Raw genomic sequence first — 19,165 nt, forward strand, 5'->3', positions numbered from 1 at the left:
GGGACACGCAACAACGTGTAAATTCCTATAAAACGTGTAAAATGGGAAGGTTGCCTTCGCTGCTGCTGCTGTTCCAGCCTGTCTGTCTGTTCGTTTAATCCGTTACAGCAGGCGTTGTTTTGCTCTTCTATTTGCCATTTTATTTTGTGCATCGAGAAATGTCAACCTCTACCTGCCTAGCAACCAACCGGCAACAGCGATGACGTTGGCGGCAATGGTAATTATGGAGAAGAAATGTGAGCTCTCTTTAGGGGGGAGTGTAGCTCGTTAATTCGTGCAGTCAGTTGCACGTGCTCCGCGCTCTCCCCTAGTTAGTTTCGAGAAGGAGAAATTCCTCGTGTGCAGGCAAAATGTCACCGCAATCGAACATGATGAAGCCTTCTGTGTGTGAATTCGCTGGTTTTTTTCTTCCTCCGCTCAATAACAAGAATGGTGGTGTAATCATGGTGGTGTCCAACGTCGAGGCACAATCTCTGTGAGATGCTGTGAGGGTCCGTGTACAATCAACGGATAAGGAGTGCCTCGTTGCAACAGGTTAATTACATGCTTACCGAGTGTGACCCGGGGAGGGGTGCGTATGATCATCTGTCTCGATTGATTAGGTTTCGATTCCTCCGCGATCCGCGGTGGTGTGTGCCGTTGGTGGTACGATTGTAACGGTCGACAAGCGTATAACGACGATCGCGCCGTACACATATGTGCTCGACTATCCCCTTTATGGAGCTTGGAAATCGATCATCTGGGGTTTGCTTTCGGGCACAGGAGCAAAACAAGCTCACCTTTAAGCATTAACGCGCTGTGTAACTCTATCTCGTTCGGTCAGTGCGGGAAGAAAGAAGAAGGTAGTGGACGAAGCGATCTAATCGAGAGAAGAAAACAAACAAAAACAGATCAGTTAGAAACAACAGCAGCAGGGTGTGTGTGTGTGTGTTTGGGTGAAGTAAGAGGAGGGTGAAAAGCGTAACATTTGCATGCTATGTTTGGATATCTGCGCGCGGCAAAGTGATTCGGTTTGCCAAATTCGGAACCCGTCGTCACGACCATTCTATAACGGGTGCGCGCGCTCTCCGGTTAGCGAGGGGTCCGCTAATGATGACTCATCGAAAAGCCACACATTGGTTCGGTGCCATACTAAATACGGAGGGCCCCTCGGGAAGGCACCGTAATGGCACCGTGTGTCATGAGTTCCTACTGTTTCAGTATGAGCTTTAGCGATATTGAACGACTTTTTCCCAACAACACCACAAAACGGTTTATCTCCTCACTCTGTTGTGTGTCCGTGATTGAATGTGAGGTTGTTAGTAGGTCCTCGGTTTCACGTCACAGATGACTATGAAATATGAGCCTTCGGAACCTTCAGAGCATACGGGAGGAGGAGGAGGGCACTCACAAACCAGCACACCTTTTCACTGGGTTAATGTATGCATGACGGGAGAGGGAACGTATGAAATATGATAACTCCTTCATCGGCAGTGAGCCGGAATGTTCACACAAGAGGGGCGGCATCGATGTGTTACTATGAACTTTGAGCAACTGGATCATCTCAGTTACCAGCTTCTAGGACTACGCTAGGTCATATCATACCGAACGTGATCGTCCGCATCGAAGTGGTGTGTATAGGAGATCTTCTAATTAGCTACGGCTAAGAACGTCGAAAAATGTCCTTCATCAAGCTCTATGGGGCAATCGTGTGTAGGGCTTTTGGTGTCTATTTTGCTCTGTATAAGCGCACCGCCCCCCTCCCCCCTATTGACAGCTATATCGGTAGGAGAGTTGCGCCTTGCCTTTTGAGGGGGACTCCGCAATTGCATTAATGATGTACCGTGTACCCCATGTGCTGCTGCGGTGTGGTGTGCATTGCAATAGCCGCCTGCACGTAAATCTCCACAGTGTGCGTAAATTGGCTGTTTTCGTTTGAAGCCATAATTTGCTTTTGTCCAAACATGGCAATAATATTTCGTTCAACACTTGCCTGCCCCAGGGGAGGGGGGTGCTTTCCTCTTAGTCATATGCTGTCGCCATCTCGTGCCACAATCTCCTGTGTGCGCTTGTGTGACAGTTTCTCTGAACCCCCACTGCGTCGTTTGGTTCTCAGTTACGGAGCTTTCGCATCACAGACGATGATCCGATTTGCTTGTTGTTGTGTGTTGTTGTGTCCTTTCGGTGAGGGCTGAATGTTCAATTATCACCTTGTGCGTGGTGGCGCCTCGAGAACAGTGATCTCTGTCACCGCCGGATTGTCCACACAGCATCTCTGCCGATCGATGCCGTGTCCGAGAGACCATCTGGCGGGCAGAGACTGGCTGCTGCTGGCGCCTGGACGGTATCGCTGTCGGAGAAGTGCCCCATTCAATCTAATGGAGGTTACTCCAGCGAGAGAAGGTCGCGCACGGTAGTTGTGGACACAGCTCTGTCTGCTGCCTGCTCCCCGTCCATCGTTGGGCGCGCTGCTGTGCCAGTAGTAGGTCACGACGACAACGGCGACGCTGATGCGATGGCGCGGCTACGTCAGAGAGCGCTGCCGCTGAATTTATCATATCTGGTACGGTGCTGGGACGGTATTACCACCATCCGTAGTCGTGTTACTTCCAAAAATGGCAACTCCTCTCCGCGCAAGGTCTTCGCGAGCGCTTCAAATGGGCCTTATTGGAGAGTGGCTGGAGGTCGTCGGTTTTGTTTCTTGACAAGAGAACGGGCGCACACTCTGCTGGCGCATTATGAGTCCGCGGCTTTTAAAAGAATGGCGCCGCCACGGGTAAGCTGAAGGAATGCTCCGTTAACAACAAGGTTGACGTTTTCATATGGTTATGTTTTTTGCGCCTTTCTGAGTTAATGGAAATTATGAGAAGCATGAGATTAAATGAAGTAGATATGTTTTAGAAATATGATAATATTTTGCTCCACGCCATGTGGTACTGTTTGGATATCAGCTCCTCACATTATCTCTCTTATCTGCATGTCATAGTCAAATTCAGCGAATAGCGGGGAACAGTGTGATTCATAATCGCACTTCTCCGGTACTGTGAGCGCATTGTGAAAGTATTCATCACACACAAAGAGCGCACAAAACTGTCCAGAGCTAGTGCCGGGCGATAACGAACTACGTCATCCTTCATTCAGTTAGTCATTCAGGGCTTGAAACAAGTATCTCTTACACACCTGCAAGGGTATAGTTTGGTTTGGTATAGTTCTCACCTGGAAAGTTGAGTTTTACTTTGAGAGAGGACTCTCTTCTTTCCCTGTCCCTGTACAGACTAATACACCTTTGTCTGCGGTAGAACTGCGCCTTAAAGGAGATTAACAGGTGATTTGCTAAGGAGGGAATGGTTCGCCATAATCCGCTCATTTTAAACTGCAATTGACAGAAACTAATACACAACGCGCTCCATCCCATGGTGGTAGCAACGTAAGCGGATTGGTAACAATCGCTCATAAAACCCAGCAACCATCACCTAGCAGCCCTAGAAGCCAAGTGAAAGAGCCGAGTTTGAAATGATCGTTTTCGCCCTCTGCGATGCATTAACCTTCAATTGTCACTTCAGCAATAGAAGGAGACACACAGTAGAGGGTGGAAGAGTTTCTGTTGACCTCAGGCCATTGCAGTGCAGTGCAGTGCAGTGCAGGGGGAAAGATGGCAACATGAAAACGGGAAACCATTAAGTTGGCTTGCGTCATTCCGTTTGGCGCCGATTTGTTGCGCTTCGAAGCTAATGGACTCTACACCCCCCCCCCCCCCCCTCCGAATCCCGTTCACGATGGAGTGTCTCATGTCCTACCATTTCCTACGTTGTTTCCTGCACTTCTTCGTTCTGGGAAGAAAGGAGGTCAACACTGCATACATACATGTTCGATGCGTTCAGTCTGCGTCCCGTTTGGCAATTGCACTTTGTGTGCACTTTTGAGCGTGCATACATGTTGCGTTCTCTTTTCGCTTTTGGGTAGGGTGATTGCATGGAATATCGTGTTGATACCCCCTCGGAGAGAGTGTTGATAAAATCAAAACACTAAAGATATGTCGAGCCTATCGTAAAATGTCGTCTCTGATTGTTATTTATCCGCTTTCCTTTCATCCGTTTGTGTGTTGGGTATGTTACGCCGGCGCGCCGTCGTGGTGTTACTTCACTTGCGTACTTATGCGAAGTGGTTTGCGCAGTGGAGTGCGTACTGAGGCATGACGATTGTGTGTGTTTGTCACGGTTGTGATATCTTTATTAGTCGCCAGTTGACCGCCAACCGCTGTTATGTTGATGCGTCGTGGAGTTGTCGATCGAATGATTCATCCCGATCTCGATCACCTCAAATGGTGGAACTCTCCGATTGTGTCAAAGTCAATAACCTGCTCCCCCTGGTTAACATTGCGTCTGCCGATTGTGCAACTCGCAATTCTTTATATCATATACATATTTGTTTTGTGATAAACTTACAACAATGTAGCAGCACAAGCGACATGAGCAAACAGAGAATAAGCAACTGGAAATGAAGTAATTCTCTGCCACAAGAAGGAAAGGTACATGTTGCTCCTGTTTGTCGATAAAACGACATAAAACACAGAGTATGTGTGTGTGCAAGATGGGATTGTCCAAACAAAGTCAGCTGAAGCAACTGAGGCGACTCTATGCGCGCACCGCCTAACCTTCAGCCATGGCGTCCGGCCGATTACGTCAGGCGCACATTACTACACTCGTCCGGTCTATCAGGAGTCCATCATGGTGTGGTGACCCGTGTACGATATAACTCCACACCTTCCATCCATCTTCGAAAGCGAAACACACAGACTGTTCTGTGCCTTTGTTTAGCCGACATCCCGTTTTTTGCCCCGACGAGGAGAGGGTATATGCTGCCACGATGCAAGCGAGTTTTGCAGAACTAAGAGACAAGGACGCGGATGACAGAAGAGGGATGGGGCGAAGTAGGGCTGACTCGACGACACGCGGCCCTTGTGTGCTGCGTTTTACTGTCTGCTGTGTGGTTTGCAATTGACCATGACGCTTGACGGGCGCGCGAGTTTTATAATTATTCGCATTGTATACATTTAGCAGCACGCTTCAATCTGGCCAGCGGCGCGCGTAGTGTCCGGTTCCTCCTCTCTTCTTCTGCCTCTCTCTCTCATTTGCATCGAGGGAGGAGGCGCGATGAAGATGAAACTGTTTAAAATCAAACCCGATGATACTTGACGCGGGTTTTGCACGCCTGTCCACTCTCCAGTGGCTTACGTTGTCAACGGCTTTGTCGCTGGAGCGAGATAGAAATACGTGCCGATGAATCATCCAGGGAACTTGCTGCTGCTGCTGCACTCGTCGTTTTGTGGCGCTGTGATGATGATCCCCTCCACCAGATGGCGCTACAACACCGTGGCGTGGTTGTTGGTTGATGAATTCTTCAAGGTATTAATGTGTCAATTCATTTCTCTCTCTCTGTCCTTCGCCTGGTTCTAATCGAAAAATATCGGGAAAGTTAGCATCCCCCATTCTCGAGGGCGATGAGTTACGATCGACAATTAGCATTCCACGCAAGGAAAGCAACATTCCTTTCGAAGGCCATATTTGCAAACACGATCATCAATCAAAAACCCACCCTCCCAGCACATTCTCTCTCACTCAACGGTGTTTCAATGCTTATCACGAACTTGAACTTACATCCTGTTCACTTTCAAACAAGCGGGCGACAGTTTAAGGGAGCAGCGAGTCTCTCCATTTGTGGGCCCCTGTAATTCGCGGCTGATTTGCCTCTTCCTTTTTAAAACCCGGCGTGATGTATCGTCGATCGGTTTGAAACATGATGATTCGAGGAAACGATCACTGCTCGCTCTAACGCTAACGGAGCGGCGGACAAACAGTGACCTTGAACACGTGCCTTGTACCCTTGGCAGTGGGGCAGTAACGAATGCCATCAGCGCAGCGCAATCCACCACGGCCGCCAAGACGACGGAACACCTCGAACGAAAGAGAATCAAAAAGAGGAAAGATTCGGTGGTGGTTGCGCGCCCCGTGTGAAGAGCCCACTTCTAATGAGCGCTGCGTAATAATTTCCCACCGGTACCAGTGTTAGTCGCTCATTGGCATTGGATTCTCTCATTCCTTCCTTTGGGGGCTTCTTTACCTAAAGAGGGGGGGGGGGGGGAGCATATAATGTTGGGTGTTGTGTATTTGTCTTTGCACTCACGCACATCTTTTCCCATCTCGCGAGTGAGCGCTTGGCGTCCCGCGTGAGTACCGCCAGCCAGCACCGGGGGAGTTGAGGTCCGATCTTCATCAATGGTGTCAACTTGCGGCTGGGGCCGGTTTGATTTCTTCCTCCGTGTACCGGTGTTGGTTGCGTCGGTATGAGTGTGGGCTTAGGCTCAACCATTAAAGTTGAATAACCGACACCCACACACACAGACCCACGGACAGGCAGGCAGGCAGGCAAGCGGAAGCTTTCGCAGTTGGTTCCACGGAAGAACCTCCGAAAAAGAGAGAGAGAGAACGCCAACTCCAACGCCTGGGTGCGTCGGCAATAAGCTGCAAAATCTGTTTTTGCTCCCAACAATCGTGGGCTTTTGGGGACTTAATATTTTTGGAACGAACCGTGTTTCGGCAACTTGGAACACCGATCCACCAACACACACACCTCCCGCCGTTTGGCCAGCAATGGGCACGATCGTTAGGAATGTGTTGAACTGCTGTTGCTTAGTGACTATGTGAAACAGGTTCGAGATCTACTTTCGGAGCTGTCATTGAGGTTGTTGTATTGTGGGGTCTCCCCCGAAATCTTGGCTGGCTGGTGTGTGTGTAGCCCCACGCCCTGTGGACATAAAATTTCTACTCAAGGCCTAAAGGAGAGAGAGAGAGTGGGAATGGGAATGGCGGAAGCAGTAGAATGAAGGAGATGGATCATCCTGAATTTGTGGCTGTGATTCTTCGGATCATTGGAGGTATTTTTGCACCGCGGTTCATTCCGGTCCAAGGGGCGAAGATCATCACTCAAATGTACCAACATTAGATGAAGATATACGATCGTGATGATTGCATGTGTGTGTGTGTGTGTTGGTGTTTATATCTATAGAGATTGTTTTGTTCCAGAGTGAACAAATAACAAACAACCCTTAAAAGATGCATGAGAGAGGCGACACACCTAAACTTACCATCCCCTGGACTGATCTTCGAGCTCTTTGTGACTTTCTTCTGTTTTATGATACCACCACACGCTTTAGGGAGAGCTCACAAGCTAACTAGAATGCGACCACGCGATTGATATCTTCCTGTGCGCAGGGTGGGTTTTTATTGATCAATTTAACCTCACTAATAAGATGTAATGGGTGGAACGAGATCTCGGTCGATGATCCACCCCGCTGGAGCAGTTTCCAGTCGTTAAGAGGAAGAATAACCCTCACCAAACACATCCCATTACATTTGGATATTTTGTTGTAATCGCTACAACCGGCGTGCGTAGGAACTGAAGAAACTAGCGTTTCATCTTGTTACGCCCAACATTTGGAATTGTGTGTTTGAATGCATCATCGACGGCAAAAGGTGCCACACGATTGCACCTGCACACTACACATGTGTGTGCAGAGTTTATAATGTTGATCCTCCACACATGGGGCGGCCCTAACAAGCGGCTGCACCGCGTCTTCCAACATCATCAACTCCATCACTACCGACATATGTGTGCTTGTCTTGTGTAGGCTGTAAACGGGCCACAGTAGCAATGGATTCTTTTTACGATGAGATGAGATGCTGCTGCACTGTTGATACACTCTGTGGGGACGCTTTTGTTTGCAAAACAAACTCGCCCGACAAAGAGCACACGCGGGCGGGTAGCGTTACTCCTTTTCGGTACAGAAAGGCTTTACAGAGTAGCAGTGTGCTTGGTTTAATTTGCATAATTGCAAACTCAAACTGCCGGTATGAAGCCGAGTGTTGTTGTTTGTTTACTCGGCATGGGCGACTCGGTATAAAAGACTTTGATCAAGAAGCTGTGTGCCAGCGGCTCGACCCTTCAGAGAGTGGGCAATCAATCGGTAGAGACTTTGCTTTCCAATCAACGATTCACGCCCGTGCACGCCCGTAATGCCACACTAATTAGACAAACAGGCGCTGATAAGATGCGTTGTCGGTGATAAGAAAGTGGACTGTCAATGAAGGAAAGGGTTGGGTGATTTTTTCCGTCTTCAATTCCTCCTCGATGACGGCTGAACGGAAGCAATCAATCGGTGGACATAATGACTAATTTTTGGAGGTGTCATTACAATGGAAATGCTTATTATTAGTTTCGGGCGAAATATGCGCTCCATTCAGTATCTTTTCCTGTGCCAGAATCAGTTGTTTAATAGCCAAATTAGTTTAATTGATGTGTTAGGTATTTGCCCGATCACGATTTTGGCCCATGAACCTACTTCATAAGCGTGTGTGAGGAGGAGGAGGAGGAGGAGAGAATAGAAGGTTAATTAAAGTTATTTGCACACTTATTTCAAGATTCACTTCAGCGGTGTTTGCATCTCGCTCTGTCCGCCAGCTCGAAGCCGTGTGAGCGGTGCATCGTGCGTTAAATTGGAACTGCACAGCGTTAGCGCTATAATTATCCATCATAAACAAAAACAACCTAACGATGGGGGGATGGCAATCGAGACTAGGAGAGAGAGAGAGAGAGAGACAAACTTCTTCCTTCCTCTGGTGCTCCTCCAGTGTGGGTATTCGCTGACGCGAGTGACGTACTTAAAATGTTACTTTTTGTGTGAGTAGGGTTTAAAGCAAGATCCAAAATATTCCAAAACGAAATAAAGTAAATAAATTGACCATGAATAATTGAAGAACTCATGTCGCTTTGAAATGTCACATTCTTGTCACTGCCATGTGGGTGGTGTGGTGCAAATGTGAAGAATCTCACAACATTGTTTTGGTATGTAGAATATTCGAGTCTTGCTAGGAATGGCAGGCAATTTGCAGGCGACGAAAAATTATGGGCCGGCCGTGTTGTGGTCCTTGTGGACACGCTGACGAGGAACGAATGTAAAAGATGTTTTACGACGTGTTCTTGTTTTGAATCTGGTTTTACCTTTGGCCGGAAAGACACGACACGATCATCTTGCCACCGAATTGGATAGCAAAATATCTTTAATCAACCCCGCAACGAGATACGAGAAGATGAGAAAGTTTGCATATTTATAGCGCTCTATGGCTGACTAGCACGATAGAAACGATAGAGGTAAATGAGCAAAAAGGTGGTGCCGTACCAGTGGCGCCAGTGTTTTTACCTATAACGATATTTTATTCATCACACTCGGGGCGCCAACGCCATCCACCACCATCACCATCACTGGCGAACCTTTCTAACTCATAGTAATAAATTTGTTTCCCTTTCTTTCTCTTTCGTTTTAGACATACTCGGGGCTGTTCTGCGTGGTGGTCAACCCGTACAAGAAGCTGCCCATCTACACCGAGAAGATCATGGAGAAATACAAAGGCATCAAACGGCACGAGGTGCCACCACACGTCTTTGCGATCACAGACACCGCCTATAGATCGATGCTTCAAGGTAAGCCAAAGGCTGTGTGTTGATCAGCTCGCGCGTATTTCTTGTGGTGGCGCGCATGTTGACGACCGCCGATTAGTGGTAATTGTTGATAACTTCGGTCACAGGATATCGTTTAGGGTGCGTGCAGCAGGAGAGGTTCAGGGTTTTCTCGCTGGGAATTAGCACTAATTAAGTCGTTTAGTTAGGGGCTGTGTTAAACAGGAGAGAAGGGAACCTGACATTCCCCTGGAGGACATGATAAAAGTAACAATCAGAATCGACTGATATACAGTATAAGCGAGAGAGTCTATGATTGATAAACAATCTTCTCTCACTTTTTGCACAGCTAGTGTTCAACATATGGTTGGGCGTAGGAAAGCGTTTTGCAATATGTACACCGAAGACATGTGTGTCGTCGTGATTGGTGTTGCCACAGCTGGGTGCGTCTTTGGCCGGAATATAATTCATCGAAAGGAGGAGTAACTGTAGGGCACTGTGTAATTAAATGGTGGTCCATTCGCTCATCGTTCACCCCGCGAAGTGCGCAAGAGATGGACGATCGTTGATATTGGTCGTCGTTAGCATTGGCGTGTAATTGCATCACACACACACGGGCGGGGGTATGCGCATATCTCAATTTCGAAGCGAAAGCGAAACTATACTTAGTGCACATGTTCAACGACGGTGGAATTTATCTGCGTAAATGAGATGTTTCGCAAAGCTAAAGGGGGTTGCATTCCAGAGGAAGAAGTATCACTGAGACGTGAAGGGAAGCTGTGTGTTTTTTGTACGATGATTATCATCTCCGTTGATTATCCTTGAAAGGGGGACGCGCGAATGTATGTCAGGATGATCTTTTTGTACGATTCGGGTTTTAAAACTACTATGTACCCGTTATTTGGTAATATCCTCCACTGCACAGATTGTTTCGTTCGAAGGGGGGTATGGCGGATGTTACTTCCATATTGAGTAAAAATTAAGTTGATTTCACGGACGCGATTACCATTTTGGAGCGCGAGATTATTGGACAGATGGCTAATAAATATGCGCTTTTCGGGTGTACCCATATAAAGGATCGATACAATGTGCTTACGAATGGCATTCATCTTCCCCTGGTTTTGGAGCGCGTATTTGCTTTCGTTTTGCATATGAACGGAAGCTTCGAAGTTTTATTGCTGTGTTGTGTCACGTCTTTTCGACCTAATTTCCGTTATTACTCAGCATAAGTGGCGCTATGTCAAATAGTGCATAGACTCCGACGGCAAAAAATGGATGCAACTGCGGCACAACAACACAACAGCCGCGGGCCTATGATTCATCGTAGAACAATTTGCTACCGCGAACGTCTATGCACGCTAACGATTGTATCACAGCACAGTTTCCCCCCCACGGATTTGCCATCGGACGTGTTTCCCGCCCGGTTAGTGTGTGCTTCCGCTTACACCACATCCACGTTGCTTTCTTCTGCTCTGCTACTGCTCCTAGCAGCACCGTGAAGTGGAGGGTAAAATTAATTGGCCGGTTGTTTTCGTGTGGGTAGCTCACACACGTCGATCTTTTCTATGCTACACATGTACGATCGTATTTAAACCGCCTCGAGATCACTGAAGATGGGAGTATTTCTCCTCAGCCAGGCGTTCAGCGGTGGTGTAGCGCGTTGTATGAATTTATTTCCTCGAAGCGTGTTAATGGGGGAAATTTAACTTCCGTGAATATTACCATCGAATCAACACATTTACTAACATGCAAACAGGCGTATGGACGCCTTTGATCGAGCACGAGGCGACAATAATAACGTTTTATTACGTAGAATATCTGACGTCATTGGAAAACCAGTAATATCAAAAGTTAATAGCACAGCTGGAGAATTAGATTAGCAACAGTGTGTTATTCAACAGCAGGTAGATTTACTGCAGAGGAACGCTGCAATTGCATTCTAGTTTGAAGTGACCAATCACGATCTGGCGGTTCGATTCGATGCAGTTGACTGAAAATTACCAAATAAGTCACACATTCTCGATCAGTGGACCTCCGAGCACCCCAAGCCTGGCTACCTGTATACCATACGGACGTTTCGAGATTTGTTACTGAAGATAGCCGAGATAGATTGCAGCTCGCCGTACGGTAGCAAACATTTAAATTAATTTCTTGCTACACTAGCACTTGACACCTGGCTTCTCCTCCTCCCCGCGGCACACCAAATCAAGGGAAGGGGACCGTACGGCGTTTGATCCCCTGTCGGCGGTGACCTTTTTGTCTTGCAATTAATCAATCTCCAGTACACATGGCAATTAGTGAATATATCTGATGACTCAAGCATCGCCAACAGATGTGGGGAAGGCTTCTGCGTGCGTATGTGTGTCTATGGGAGTGTGAATGGTCCATTTAAGGAATCTGTCGATTTGCATAGACACGTTAGCGAGAGAGGTGTAGCCCGGTAAAGCTCTTTCACAAAGTCGCTAGAGGAAGGAGGTTTCTTTTTACCTTCGACATAAGCGTTTAGTGTAGCCGTACGTCAAACGAAAAGGGGCGGGAGGGAGTAAGTAGGAAAGGTCCGATGACAGATTTTTTTTGCTCTTGTATTCCACTGGTCAAATGACTTAATGAGGTCGCGAGAAGTTGTAAAAAAACGGCTCGAAGATGACCATCTATGGTATCGTCAAACTCGGCAAGAAATCTTGCCAACGCGCGCGTAGCCCAACGGATCCGTGAGTGTGTGTCTCTCGATCGAGCATTGAGTTGTCGTTTTGCGTAACATATGTTTCGTGTGCGGACATTTGTGGGGTTTTTTAGGTAATGCCCTCACATGCTCACGTCTCGGTCGCGATCAAACCGCAACGTCAACAAGTATATTAACTGCGTTGGGTTAGACACTGAAAAGCTGTTTTGCTCTGGAGTGACCCTTTTTCTAACGAATTCTAATGTCCGATGGCGGACAAGTGGCCAAATGTGGGAATCATTGCGCTTGTGTGATCTGCTATTTATACTCGCTCATGTAGAAAGATCGTGGAGATACAGGAACAATCTATTAAAGCAGCATACTCTGCACCGTCTCAGTCATCGCCGAAGTAAACTCTGTAGGCTTATGAAGTGGCCTTGCCCATCATCTCGCCAGACGATAAGCCGATCGTGTCTCTCGGGCAAGGAATGTCATTTACAAACATGTCAAGCTGATAAACGAGCAAGTCGTGCGAACCGGAGCAAAGCACACAAACAACAGCAAGAGAGAGAGGGTTTAGCTTTGCATAGCTTGCGACGGACGAGCACAGCTTCTCGAGGTCGTCATACAGAGCACTTTTTGCAACACGTAGCCGTCCCGCGCACCCTGTATGCACTTATATTTACTCTACTTTCTTGTTCGTTTTTTTTTTTTTGCAGATCGAGAGGACCAATCCATTCTTTGTACCGGCGAGTCGGGCGCTGGTAAAACCGAGAACACAAAGAAAGTTATCCAGTATTTAGCGTACGTCGCTGCATCGAAACCGAAGGGATCCGTCGCGGTAGGTGTCGGCTGCAGATTGTAGCGTAAAACACACTCACTCTTACCCTGTTCAGCGTTCACTTCTCTGTGTATAGTGGCAGTTTAGTGTTAGTTTAGTGGCTGGAGGAAATATGCTTACGAAATGTTGACCATATGGTTCGCATTGCGCATTGACATTGTGAACGACCTGTGAGAAAGAAGTGGGTCAAAGCGTGCATCAAAGCGTCCGATATCTTACGGGATGCATAAAATGGAGTGCCCATAAACCGCCGAATCGCGCCCGTCACCTTCCTCCAACCCCCTACGATCGTCAGCTTTGGGGATCGTCAGAAATGAATGAGCCATTTTGATGGTGACTGCACCTTCCCAAACTGTCGTTGCGGTGCAATGGGGCATCAATTCGATGTCCATTTATGGAAGAATTTCATAGTCACACATGTATGCGGCGGTTGGGTGGGTGATTTGCATGTTTACTGCAAACCATTGCATCTGCTGTGTGCGATGTCTCTCACCCACCCCAAAAAAGGGAAGCTTTGGTTAAATTTTGCCTTCCCCGTTTCGGAGAAATTAACTAACATCAAGCGAAAGTATGTGCCAATGGACTGTGTTGTGCCACGAAGGGGGGGCAACAGCCACAGCTGCCCTGTTTGTCCAGCTGCAGCCCACCCAGCGCTATGTGAGTGTGACACCCAGCTCTGAGATCGTGGAGATTACACGCCTCCATTTGTCAGATTCCACTTGTTTGGTACATGTAAATGCGTAAATCTTCATCTAGTAGCTCTCAGCGCTGCCTGTGGAGGAAGAAATTAATTAATTATTAATTATCGCACACTAATGGAAATGAATGAGCTCGGTCGGTATGTCAGCACCGCCTCGTCTCGCCCGCGTGCAACCCTTTATGATTAGCGGAAAAATTAGCATGAAACACTCCATAAGACAGCCAGCAGCAGTTGCATTTCGAGCTTCGAACGCTCAAGTATACGGTGTGGTAAATTAATCTCGTTCCCACTAGACGACGCGGAATGGTGTGTTCGCTGAAGAGCACAGATCCATCACGCGACACGCGATCGCGGATTTTATACCTTTTTAACCGCTCCCCGGTGTTTCTACCGGCGCCGCCGCCGCCGCACCCTGACAGACAGTTGACAAACTCACACAAGGGTGCTGTGGTAAGCGATCGATCAATTTCATGAGCTTGTTTTTCTTCCTTGCTGCGCTTGCCTTCGCATCGTGGGTAAGCCCAGCTCGATCATTGGTTCAACCACGCACTCTGTGCTCTCTAACGTCGCTCCTCGCGGAGTAATGCCGGGCTCTTTAAAACGAAAGAGCAATCGACAGTAGCAGCTATATGATGGAACGGAAACCCATAACTCCGGTGGTCCTAGCGTTAATTGAGCGCAAATGATCGGCGCACCACCATGGTGCGTTGTTAAGATAGATGTCGATCCGCGCCGACCGTTTGCTGGCGTTACACGAGTGCTCCAGTTTGCGCAAATGGTAGCAAGATGGTAGAATATTCATAAAAATTCACTTCTCACCGCTTTGGCGCAATGTATCGCATTAAGTTGCAGTAATAAAATTGTTTTGCTTGCAACACCTCTCTCATCAATAAAACGTACGATCAAGCTAACACGACACCACCACCACCAGCGCCAAAAGTGGCCATATCCGAATGTGGATTGGTTTACCATTTTCGGTCTCCAATCTGTGTGTTTTGTGCATGCAGCCAGCAGCACAGCAACCATATGTGCGCGTATCCTAAGAAATCGAAATCGAACCAAAGCGCCTTAAAATGAGCCTTTTTCTTGTGGACGGAGCAGAGGTTGTAGTAAAAAAATAATAAAACACCCTTCTTTGGGTGCAAGACAACACAGATTGAAACATAAATTCAACCACCACATGTGGAAGAGAAGGTGGAAGGAGTACGGTCGCGGTTTTTGGATGGTGGATCCCTGTTTTCTCCTTCTTTGGCGCACTCTATGCTTATCGTCCCGATCTCTCTCGCTCTCACTCTCTCTTTCATACGAATCCGTAAAAGCTTTCGATCGCCAGGGTTGAGAGGACAGGAGGAGGGTTTGCATGCTGAAAAAGCCCATATTTGGATGCCGAATAGCCGAACGCCACGAATGTCCCGCAGAGGAGAAGTCCATCCATAAGGCGCTCCGGCGGGTACGAATTGAGGACACGGCAATATGAAAATATAATTGACGGTCGACCAATGTGCGACAGATTGGTTTTTGGTGCAGCTTTCCGTGTCGATCGCGAAATAAACATGTCCAGCCGTGTATAGACTGCTGGGAAGCAAGCAATTCATTAGTAGAAGGGCTTAGTGCTCTACGCGAGATGTGCCTTTTATGGGGGAAAGTGCATTTATGATCGGTGAGAAGGTGTCGTAATAGACAGAAGAGCTATAGTTTACGATAGCATAGGGCATAATAGCGCATATGTAGTTTCAGTAGAGTGAAAGTAATTGAATGCAATAAGATTTACCGCAATATTCGTTGTAATTGGCTCAAATTTTAACGAAATTTCTCAGAATGATCATCTAGCCGCGTGCAACCCGATGTAAATTCCGATGAGGTCAAGGTTCGCGCATGCGAGCAACTGTTTTGGCTGTCGTGATAGTCACTGCTGAAAAGTTTTATTGAATGAATGGTGCCACTGAAAAAAAAGGGGCGAACACGTCCGTCCTATTCCCCCTCATTCACACTGATTGACTGTTCATAGATATGCTGTCAGCAGCGATCGCTAATCGGTAATCGAATGTGATGAATGACGACAGCAACAACGGTGCGGCAGCAAGCAATAAAATACCAAACGAGCTTCTCTCCGAAACACTATGCTCGAAGCTTGTAGTGATGCAAAAGATAGCGAAGAAAAAGAAATACGAAACTGTCGTAAGAAAAACAGCGCCACCAGCAACACACAGCCATAGTCGCCCCCCTTTAACCTCAATGGCGGCACAGCTGTGGGGTGACATGCGCGAGTGTAGCGTAAAGGGGTAAAAACCGCAAAAAGCCCTCTGCTAGATCGCTCCGGCTTGTTGCTGTTGTATGTACAGTTCGACAGGATTCTATAAAAGGCGTGTGCTCCGTTTGTGCCCTTAGAGTGTGGCGTGTCGTTAAAAGAAAGGAACCACTTGAAAGAGCGGGAGTGTATAGGGAGAGAGAGAGGGAGGTTGGGAAGTGATCAGAGCTCTTCAATCGCGCGGGTGCTGTAATCCATTCTATGACGCCCAATATGGTGCGAATTATATAAACAAAAACCGGTCACATGGAACAACCGTCGACTACACACTCCTAGCAAAAGCAAAAGGGCCCCAGATTGGAGAAAAGGAGCGAGAGGAAGCAAGACAGAGGTGATCGCGTGGTGGAAATGTCTCCGTGTGTAAAAGAGAGACACACACACAGCGTGCTGCCGCAGAGTGATAAAATATCGAAAGTCGCAACGGCAAGGCCCCGCGAGACCTCCGAAACTTGTACGCGTAAGCAGTCGCCGATTTCGGTGCAGCATGTCCTCCGCGCGGTTTCGCGACCAGCCACCGGGCGTAGGACACACCATCTCTACACTCCGCTTGCCAAGAGGAGGGCCAAGAGACATAGAGAGATAGACCAGCGGCTTGGAGATGTGTTTATGTCAGTTGCATTGAGGCCGGTTGTGCCAAAAATGGGTAGCTGTTGATTTTTATTAAATATTATTAATTACACTGACAAGGGAGAGCTCTGGGGTCTCCCCCTTGCCTTTCCTCTGCTATGATGGTGATTGGTATGCAGGGGTCGTGAAACTGCAAACACCTCCCGTCGTACGTACATTGAGGGCTACCGATGTGGTGAGTGATCCCCCCTCCCCTGGTTTTTCGAAACTAGTGATTATTGTTTTCTCGTGTGGTGGAGTAGTCCCCCTATTTGGTGTTGTTCGGAGGAAAACCAGCGACCCAGAGGGGCAATAAAATCCGGGTCATATGTATGTGCGTATGTGTGTGTGTCTGTGGCGCAAGTTAAATATCCTCGCGATCATGGACCTCGCTGGCCCTCAAATCGAGGCCTGGAATTCCCCAAAGTGAGATTGCAAAAAGAAAAAAAGGACAATACGCGAATAAGAAGTGAAAAGTAGTAAATTAATTCAAAAGGCTCAACTTGATCATACGCTCGATCTGTCTGGCTGCGTGTATATAAGCTTTCAAATCGTTCTACAGGCAAATATAAACAATTATTTATGTAGCAATATCCCATCTTCTATAATTTTATCCAACTCCCATACTTGTTATGCTAGTTTCTTATTTTATTTAGCTAATTTTCCCTCTTTTATTTTCCATTTTTCTTCCATATCCATGTAACCGAATCACACGAATCGTCATTAAAATCGCCTCTTCACGCTCCGCTATTTCGATTGAATTATGACATTGTTGATCACTGACGGGGCGTGATATTGATCCAAATGTCCCCTGTGCAATGCCTATTGCGCTCGATTATCGCATTTGCGCTGCCATCATCCATCCTGCTCGATTATTGCTGCACCTGTTGTTGGCTGCTGCCGTTGCTATCGACTCTAAACATGCCTTCAAACCCCTCTAGACACCAACGCCAGCCCTGATCATTGTAAGTATTTTGTTTCTTTTATGTTTTATTAGTTATATTTTAAGTTTATTGTTTTGTTACTATTCTGTGTTCCTCCCCACTATTATCCGCAACGATGTTTTATTTCTGCTTACGTTTTACTTTGACACTCCTCCGTCCGTTTCATTGCAAAATTATTCCATGTATAAATGATTGTGATTTTTCTCTTTCTTCTCTTTTCCAAATCTCTCACACGCCATCGATTTGAAATCAAAACATCGAAAATTGCAAAATATACATTTAATCCCCCAACAACAAAAAACAATCAATCTTTGGCACTGCAACACCATCAATACAACCTCATCATCGTTTACCAATCGTCATTCGTGCTTGTTTTGTGATCGTCCTGGTTCCTTATATGTTTATCACCATGTTTAAACGCGCTTATGCTTCACCAAAAAACGACCAAAATCAACGCAAACGCAACTAATAATTTGCTAATAATGCCAATGCGGGTGTGTGGTGTGCGCGTGTGTGTGCGTGTTTGTCTTATGCTTTTACTATCCGGAACTCCGTTTTGGAACGCGTTCGCCTCTCAAATCGTGCTATTAATCGCACTCGCCGGCTTCTATTATCCGACGTGTTAAACCCAACCAAACAAAACAAACAAAAATCGTCCCCAAAATCGCCACAAATGTACCGATGGGTTCCCCCGATATACTCGGTAATCATCTCATATATCGTCTGATTCGCTCCGCACACACCGGTTGGGATAAAATCAAAACACTTGCTCTATAGGGTGGTCACCATACGAGTTTATCGGTAAAGTATAGTAACAGTTTTCGTAACCGAACTTACACCATTTTGCACCCCATCACTTGGTTGTTTTGCACTGTTTTTTGCACCGGTGTTTGTTTGTTTTTCCACGTGCACTGCTTCTCATTTATTTAGTTAGTTTTAGTGTTTTTGGTTTTTTTTTGTGATGGATATTTATCGTTGTTGATCGGTTTTGCCATTGTTTATATCATTTTCATCTGAGATTGCATTAGTTTTAGTATAGTTTTCACTTGTAAATGTAGTGTTTTCATTTTCTAGTACAGTTTCAGTACAGTTCTGCCAACTGCAAGTACAAAGATGCAGTCGGTTTCTTCATTTACTGTTGATTCGTTATTCCTTATTTGTTCGCTCGCATCACACTGATTCACACTGATCAACTGGTCAGCCCATTTTGTCGCCAATTAATAGCTCTATTATGTTCGCTCATCGATTGATTCATAAAATCATCATTCCCTCTCGTGCGTTAGCTTTTTCTTTCTTCATTAATGCATTCGATTTGCAACTTATTTTGCCTCCACCTCCAGCAAAGCTTTTCTCCCTGGGTAATGGAATGTTGCAATTATCTCATTAGTATCGCTTTACCGCCAACCGATCGACAGCACGCGCGGTTGCTTCCATAAGTGCGGAGGGTTTTTTGCAATTACTAAAGCTCCTGTTCTACAGAAAGACAGGCAGGTATTAAGAGGCAGCGTTCTGGGGTTTCTCGGAGTATGTAGCGAAGGATAGAACAGGTGTAACGAAACGGGGTTTGATGGATGGGTTGTTTCATTAGCAAATAAATGGCGCATGGTGTGCA

At 46.8% G+C, this 19,165-nt stretch overlaps 1 protein-coding gene across 5 annotated transcripts in view; it reads left to right on the forward strand.

Moving 5' to 3' along the window:
- LOC1269708 (myosin heavy chain, non-muscle) overlaps positions 1-19,165 on the forward strand; it is a 44,815-nt gene that overhangs the window by 15,918 nt on the left and 9,732 nt on the right. For all 5 annotated transcript variants that reach the window (XM_061645579.1, XM_061645576.1, XM_061645578.1 and 2 more), the window contains exons 4-6: positions 9,360-9,516; positions 12,874-12,995; positions 17,551-17,574. In XM_061645579.1, the coding sequence (XP_061501563.1) occupies positions 9,360-9,516; positions 12,874-12,995; positions 17,551-17,574 (303 nt within the window). The remainder of the gene's footprint in view (positions 1-9,359; positions 9,517-12,873; positions 12,996-17,550; positions 17,575-19,165) is intronic.

This window comes from Anopheles gambiae, chromosome 2, assembly GCF_943734735.2.
Source record: "Anopheles gambiae chromosome 2, idAnoGambNW_F1_1, whole genome shotgun sequence".
Taxonomy (NCBI): Eukaryota; Metazoa; Arthropoda; class Insecta; order Diptera; family Culicidae; genus Anopheles; species Anopheles gambiae.